Genomic DNA, 8446 nt, shown 5'->3' on the forward strand with positions numbered 1-8446 from the left:
GAACACTGTTCGGGTTGTCATTGAGGAGGGGGTGACGTTCCTCACAAACACGCCCTTCCAACGTCTTATCATTGACCACAGGAAAATTGAAGAACGATCGCGTCTCCAGCGGAAATGCTCTCCAGCACTTCCTCTAAGGACTCTAAAAAGGATGGGTACTCTGAACCCTGGTTAGTGCATAGGAATGGACAGCTGTCAAGACCTGCACTGCCACCTGAGGGAGGGAAACTATCCTCTCGTCCACTGGGGTGAACACCAACGTAGATCTGCTCATCACATCTCACCGTGCGCAACTCTCGAATGGAAGAGAGATTGACCCCTCTCAAGAGGACTGGTACCAGAGCCCAAACCGTGTGCGGAGGCGAGCCCGACTATATCCTGTCAGAATTTCTCGACCTCACACACCAGCTCAGTCTCCTTCCCTGCCAGAGAGGTGACCTTCCATTTCCCCAGAGTTAGTTTGTGTAGCCGGGGATCGGATTGCCAAGGTCCCTTGCCTCGGCGACCATCCAGCTCACATAGCCCCATGGGAAGGGGGATCCATGTTACCCTTTCGGGCTGTGCCCGGCTGAGCCCATGCTATCAGACATAGAAGAGATGTGATTGGTGCAGATTTCAATGAACATGTTGGCGAAGGAAACAGAGGGGGATGAAGACGTGATGGGTAAGTACAGCATTCAGCAAAGGAACTTTGAGGAGCAGATGGTGGTGGAAAAGGATGAAATTAGCAGCTAACACTTATTTCCAGAAGAGAGTGGAACATAGAGTAACCTACAAGAGCGGAGGTAGAAGCACGCAGGTGGATTATATTTTGTGCAGACAGTGTAATCTGAAGCAGGTTACCGACTGTAAGTTTGTGGTGGGGGAGAGTGCAACTTGACAGCATAGGATGGTGGAGTGTAGGATGACTCTGGTAGTACCCACTAAATAAGACTAAGAAGACAAAGGTCGACCAGCGAATCAGGTGGTGGAAGTTGAGAAAGGAAGGATGTTGTGTGGCCTTCTGGAAAGAGGTGAGACAGGCTCTCGATGGACAGGACGAGCTCCCAGTAGACTGGAATACTACTGCCAAGGTATTCAGAGAGGCAGGCAGGAGAGTACTTGGGGTGTCCTCTGGTAAGAAAGGGGAGAAGGAGACTTGGTGGTGGAACCCCAAAATACAAGAAGTCATCCAAGATAAGAGATTAGTGAAGAATTGGGACACGGAGAGGACTGAGGGCATAAGGAATACATGAATAGATGCATCGTCGGGCAAAGGTCGAGGTGGAAAAGGCTAAACAAAGGGCACATGACGACATGTACTCCAGGTTGGATACAAAAGGAGAAAAGGAGCTCTACAGGTTGGCGAGACAGAGCGATAGAGATGGGAAGGGTGTGTAGCAAGCAAGGGTGATTAAGGATAGAAATGGAAATATACTGGTGCCAGCAGTGTGCTAAATAGATGGAAAGAATACTTTGAGAAGTTGATTAACGAAGAAAATGAGACGGAAGAGTAGAAGAGGCAAGTGTGATGGACCAGGAAGTGGTAACGATGACTAAAGGGGGAAATTAGAAAGGCACTACAAAGGATGAAAAATGGAAAGGCAGTTGGTCCTGATAACATATCTGTGGAGGTATGGAAGCAATTTGGAGAGGTGGCTTTGGAGTTTTTGACCAACTTATTCAACAGAATACTAGCGGGCGAGAAGATGCCTGAAGAATGGAGGTGTGCTAGTTCCCATTTTTAAGAACAAAGGCGATTTGCAGAGTTGTGGGAACTATAGAGGAATAAAGTTGATGAGCAACAAAATTCAGTTATAGGAAAGAGTAGTGAAGGCTAGTCTGGTGTGGCGGAGAAATATGTTAGAATAGCAAGAGAATAGTCGGAACAGCTGGCGGAAGGTGTCGGGTGTGTTATGTGACAGAAGAGCTTCTGCTAGGATGAAAGGCAAAATTTATAAAAAGGGCAAAGTTCATTAAACAGTGGTGAGGCCGGCCATGATGTACGGATTAGAAACGGTGGCGAAGAAGAGACAACAAGGAAGCAGAACTGAAGGTGGCAGAAATGAAGATGCTGAGGTTCTCGCTAGGAGTGAGCAGGTTGGATAGGATTAGAAATGAGCTCATTAGAGGGACAGCCAAATTTGGATGTTTTGGAGACAAGGTGTGAGAGCAGACGTCCATGGTTTGGGCTTGTCCAGAGGCGAGAGAGTGAGTATATTAGTAGAAGGGCGCTGAGGATGGAGCTGCCAGGCAAAAGAACGAGAGGAAGACCAAAGAGAAGGTTGATGGCTTTTGAGAGGGACGACATGAGGGCAGTTAATGTTAGAGAGGAAGATGCAGGAGATAGGCTTAGATGGAAAAAGATGAGCGCTGTGGCAACCTGTAATGGGACAAGCCGAAAGAAAATAATGAAAAAGAACATTAGAATGAACACCACTGGTGACTAGATTGCTGCAAACTTGAATGTTTGATGGTGAATATGTGTTCAGGTGTGCCAACAAAGGGAAAAAACATTGCAAACAGTGAGATAACGGCGACAATCTATAGTCAAATAATACACGGGACTAGTTAACAATAGTTGAAAAATATTCTCTATCTGAAACCCAATAGCTGATACTTTATATAAATCCACTGATTTAAACCAAATTAATCTTAAAATGGATTGTAAGCATAAATGCGGAATGGTCTGGCCTCCGGTCCCAGCTTGGGTATAAAAACACCCATTTGTCCTTTCTCCGCGAATAGAAAAGGCCAACGTCACGCTTGGCTTGCTCTCAGGATGCTGTTGCTTACTTGACAGTCTCTTTCTGGCTGGTGTGCCGTATTTTCAGGTCTGCTGAGATCTGCCCAGATCTTCACAATCAAGCGGCATGGTCTCAGCCTCTCTCAGACTCGCTGACCCATCAAAAGAGCAGTTTCGTGCCGAAACGCCTGCAGGCCTTTGTTCCTTTTTGTTGAACCTGGAAGCTTGACCCACCTGCCTCGATCTTGTTTGACGCTTTTAAGTGCAAACTTGCAGCCTACTAAAAATACAGATTACTGCATATATGGGTTGAATTAACGAGACGACCCACAACTCCGCTTCCTAAACAAACGTTCGTCTGTCTTTGTTCGTGTTGTGTATTGTCTTATCTTGTCTGCTGTTGTAGATTCCCGTTAGTTCCTATGAAAGCCCCTATAAAATTTGAGTGAGGAGAATCGACAAGCCGCTGTAACAGAGAACGTAAATATGTTTATTGTACCAAAACTTCAAGGATTATGAGATTGATTAACAAGTAATAAAAAGGAAAACGTTTGTCATCATTTTTCCCAAGTGTTATGCATAGAAAACAAGTGACGTGGGGCCCCATAAATTAAAAAATAGATTTATGTGTGATCTAAAAATGCCATCAAACCGAAATATTAGCAAATTGTGGTGAAAAATAAGCATTTTTCCGGTCCAACAAGCAGGATTTCTGGCTTTGAGACATGTAACTTCTTCTTTAAGAGGCTCATCTGTTCTCCCCTCGTTACCTGTATCAACGTCACATGTTGAACTTGCTAGCACTATAAAAGACACCTTGGAGAGTGGGGGATCCAAGTGAATGACCTGCAGAGAGCTGGGACCAAAATAACAAAGGCTACCATCAATAATGTACTAATATTGTACTACACCACCAGGAATTCAAATCCTGCAATGCCAGATGTATCCCCCTGCTGAAACCAATGCATGTCCAGGTTCGTTTGACGTTTGCTAGAGTGATCCAAGAAGGATTGGGTGAACGTCACATCATCAGATGAAACCAAAATAGAACTTACTCGTAAAAACACAATTTGTTGTGTTTGTAGGAGAAAGAATGCCAAGTTGCATCCAAAGAACACCATACTTCCTGTGAACCATGAGGATGGAAACATCATGCGTTAGGGCTGTTTTTCCTGTAAAGGGACAATACGACAGATCGGTGTAAAGGAAAAAATGAATGGGGCCATGTATTGTGAGACTTTGGGTGAAAATCTATCAGGAAGTGCATTGATGATGAAACGTGGCTGGGTCTTTCACCATGACAATCCCAAATAAGCTCCTTGGGGAACAGACGAGTGGCTTTGTAAGAAGCATTTCAAGGTTCTGAAGTGGTCTACCCAGTCTCAAGATCTCAACCCTATTTAGAATCTTTGGAGAAAGATGAAAGTCTGTTTTCACCAGTGACATCTGCATGGAGTAATGAGCCAAAATAGCAGCAACAGTGTGTAAAATCCTCAGAGACTTACAGAAAAATACGACCTCTCTCAGTGACAACAACAGGTTTATAACAAAGTAATGATATGAACTTTTTGTGACCAAATACTTATTTTCCACCAGAAATTGCAATTAAATTATTTCAAAATCAGAATGTAATTTTTCTGAATTTTTCCCCCCTCATTTTGACTTGTTTGTTGAGGTACACCTATAACAATTACAGGCTTCGCTCATCTTTTTGAGTAGGGGAACTGGCACAATTGGTGGATAAGAAATACTTTTTTTAGCCCGGCACAAGCGTTTACATAGTATGCACTATTACTATATATTATGTGCCCCCTCTAAAGTAGCTTTATAAAACGACACACAAAGTCTTTGCCATTTCTGCTTGGCAAAAGTAAAGATGAAAGTACTGATAAGCACTGCATAGGCATTTTTCCCCCAGTGCATGTTAAAGGATGTTCTTGTCCAAAATTTCTATGTACAATAAAGCCTCCAATCTGAAGTAATATTATTATTACATATATTTTGGACATTAACTTAAAAAAATTGAAAATAGAGAACATTTTTTAAATCCATGCAATATCTGCTATGTGCCAGCTTTCAGAGCCAGATCCAGAAGAAACCTTTTTGACCCCGCCCCGTGACATCCCCGGGGCTTAGCATTCCAGACCATTCTTTCTAGCTAGACCAAGATGCCGACGTGTTATGCTGAAAACTAGCAATGAGAAAACACACCCAAATTTGTCGTTCTTTAACCTCCTGTGACGTAATTTAATTATCATAATTATTATTATTGACATCATTATGAATTAACTCATATAATTATTTTATTTGTTTGTATTTATTTTTCACAAAAATCTGCCACAAAATGCCAGATAGTGGACGTTCTCTGTTCGGTGAAACCGTATCCACAAGCAATGGGGTCAGAACAGGAAGCATTGTAGACATGGCAGACGCTGATTGGCTGTCGGTTTTTCAGCCGGGGTCATTGGAATGTCTGAGCGAGAGAATAATTTTGTTTCCAATTTAGAGATGTTTCTTGGTGAAATCTGTGGATAATTTTGGAATTAAAAAAAAAAAACCACAACCCTCATCTGCTAGCTTTTAATGTGTGCTCCCATTCCCATTTTTTTCGACAAAGTCCTCCTTTAACTATAATGGAGTTGTAGGTATTTACAAGGAAATCCTCACCTCTTGTCTCTGCCGCTTCACTGCTCCATTGTGGTGACTGCGAGATTTAGTTCTCTTCTTCGCAGTTGAGGACTAGACCGTAGGAAAAATAGTTTGCACCGCAGCTAATTGCAGCCTCTGTATGCATGTCAGTTCAAAGTAATCAGCACAGAGTTTGGAATGCTTGCCAGGCATCCATAGCCGACCACGCTTCTTCCCGTTTATTGACCTTCCCGAGCAAGCAGTCACGTATTCCTTTTTCACTTAGAAAACCTCAAAATACTCTTGTCACTGCCTGAACCAAATTCCACACATTAAACAACGTGACATTGCTCCATCATTTGCAAAATTCAGAATCATATTTATCAATTTAACTGCTGTAATGTTTGATGTATAGTCACTTTGAAATGTTATATGTGGTTTGTAAATGGGTTCCAGAGTTATCAGAAAAATGCCCCACATTTATCCTCTGACCTGTAATCTGGCCCACCATCTCTGACACACAAAAAAAGCATCCAATCTGAATCTGATGCCCCAGGTACAATCCCACACAAATACCTATTTAACTCTCAAAGTATTGTCAGAAACCTACATTTAACAAAGCTACCCCAAATAAATAGATATATAAAAATAATACTCACTGTTCCTTTTCATTAGTGTTCCAAGCTTCAACAATTCGCTGTATGATATGGCATTTCTGAAACAACTGTGAGGGAGAATTATAAAAAGTTAACTTTTAACAAATTTCAGCCCAAAAGTAAGGGTATTGAGCATGTTTTGATTTGACATAAAATTGTTTAAAATGTAGTACAGTACAAGACTATATTTCTTGAGAAATTAATTGAGAGTTCTGTGGGTTTAAAAGGAAATAAAAACCAAAGCCCTGCTCGTAGTGTATCATAAAAATACCATTGTATTTTCATTTAATACAGTTGTTGTTGTTGTTGTTTTCCTTTCGGCTTGTCCCTTTCGGGGTCGCCACAGCGTATCATCTCAGATGAACGCATATATATGTTTGGCACAATTTTTACGCCGGATGCCCTTCCTGACGCAACCCTTCTCGGGAAGTGGAGGCCCCAGTGGGATACGAACCCACAACCCCTGGTTTACCAAACCAGTGCTCTAACCACTGAGCTACGGGGCCTCCTTTCATTTAATACAGTGTTCCCTGGTTATTCACGGGGGTTACTTTCGTTAAACCCCCGTGAAGATCGAAAAAATGCAAATAATGGATGCAATATTACCAATGATAGCACCAACAGTGCCGCAAAGCATGCTGAGGGAGGTAAATAGCGTTTAAACTGCAAGTTTTGTGTCAATTATTTTGTGAGTCATTCTTTTGTTTTATTTTCGAGTTATGTTACAGTGTTTGTTATGGTGTGATAATTTTAGTTTTGATGTGACACCATATTTACAACAGTTATAACGTGCCTACACACATAGTGTGTAGGGCAATGTAAGATTCTTCTGCTTACAGGTGTGAAATGCAATTTTCCTCGTCAGCACCATCATGTTATCTTACATAGAGGCCAAAACACGTGCTGGCATGCATGCTGACAGAGTAACTAGTATGTTTTAGTGTATTTGTTGGACAAATCAAAAAAACATTTGCAAATGTTGGAACTCAATGTGCACATAAGGAGCACCACATTGTAAGGCACCATGTCTAAAGTGTCGCCTCAACTATTTAGATGAGAATTTAAGGTCGTTGCAATCGTGAAAATATGTGAAAATACGGTCAGTTTAAAAAAATTGGAGACCAAAATGCGAAAATATGCAATGGAAGCAAACGGTTAACCGCAAATGGGCAAGGGCACACTGTATTTCTTAATGTAGGCATTTCACTCATTGAGATTATTTTCAACTGAAAATGAAGACACCTTAATGGATTTTGAATTATCAATCATCTCTATAATACATACTGTATAAACATTGTGTATATATAAACAGCAAACAATCAGAAATGGCACAGATGTTGAAACACCATAATTTTCAGATGAGACAAAATTGGAATTTTGCCTGGGAATATTCTGATACATCCAGGTCATTTCATTTTTAGGCATTGAATTGATCGAAATTGGACTAAGAAAACACACCTGTTGCGATAGATTTAATGCGCTTGCTTTAAAATACACAAAAAACAATAGAATTTTGATGGAAAAACTTGAGCAACGAGCAAGCCTGAAAAGCCTTAATAAAAGTAGAAATCGGGATAGGTGACCTAAGAAAGGCGTATGCACACGTTATGCCTTCCCAACAGTGCGTGGCATGTTGGAAGACTGCAACCCAAATTAAACGAAACTGTAACAGGATCAAAACCTCTAACCCTCCAACAGATTTGTTACCTTTTTAATTTAATTGTTGAAGTTAAATGAGACATGGAAAATAAGTATTTTTTAATTATTATTTTATGGACTCATTATTAGATTAGATTTATTTTTTTTCTTTAACATCAGTTTGTTCAATTTCAATATATAGCGGGGGGAGGGGGGTGTTTCAAACCCGAACCTTTAAAAAAAATACATACAGTAATTAACATTTCTAATATGAAGGGAGCGCTGGGCAATACATCGATTTAAAAACATTTCTTGCGCAAGTTGAATTCACAGTTGATTGGTGCAGAGGCTCTCCAGGGACTATTTGAATACAAAGCGATTCAAATACATTTTTCCTATTATGCTCCCTTGAGGACAATTATCACCCAGCTCTACTAGATGGTAGCAGAGTTTGTTGCATTTTCATCTTACATGTCTGACGAGGATGCTCTCCTTGGCATTTTCCTGTTCTGTGTCAAGCTGGACATTAGTAGTAAAAGGAGGCATTACCAAAATCACCGCTGTACAGATTTCCACCTGAATGTGGAGGAAGTTGTTCCAGATGTATCTGAAATACATATCCTGTGAAAAATAACATAGGGTTATAATTATTACCCATTAGTGGGAACTCTCTCGAGTCAAAAATCCATTTGGGATACCCCTACCACCCTGGGATTTTTTCTTGATATTAGAAAAAAATAACTGTATGGTGATATCTAAGTAGCATTTTAAAATGTTTAATTGACATACAAGTGTAAAA

At 40.9% G+C, this 8446-nt stretch overlaps 1 protein-coding gene across 21 annotated transcripts in view; it reads right to left on the minus strand.

Annotated features, from left to right (window-relative positions):
- The window catches only part of ppp6r3 (protein phosphatase 6, regulatory subunit 3), a 111181-nt gene that overhangs the window by 61636 nt on the left and 41099 nt on the right, over window positions 1–8446 (minus strand). For all 21 annotated transcript variants that reach the window (XR_009795527.1, XR_009795525.1, XR_009795526.1 and 18 more), the window contains 2 exons: window positions 8119–8268; window positions 6013–6077 (listed from right to left, as the gene is read on the minus strand). Coding sequence is in view for 17 of the 21 variants with exons in the window: in XM_061823707.1 (XP_061679691.1) it covers window positions 6013–6077; window positions 8119–8268 (215 nt within the window). In the remaining 4 variants the exon portion in view is untranslated. The remainder of the gene's footprint in view (window positions 1–6012; window positions 6078–8118; window positions 8269–8446) is intronic.

Source organism: Syngnathoides biaculeatus, chromosome 6 (assembly GCF_019802595.1).
Source record: "Syngnathoides biaculeatus isolate LvHL_M chromosome 6, ASM1980259v1, whole genome shotgun sequence".
NCBI lineage: Eukaryota > Metazoa > Chordata > Actinopteri > Syngnathiformes > Syngnathidae > Syngnathoides > Syngnathoides biaculeatus.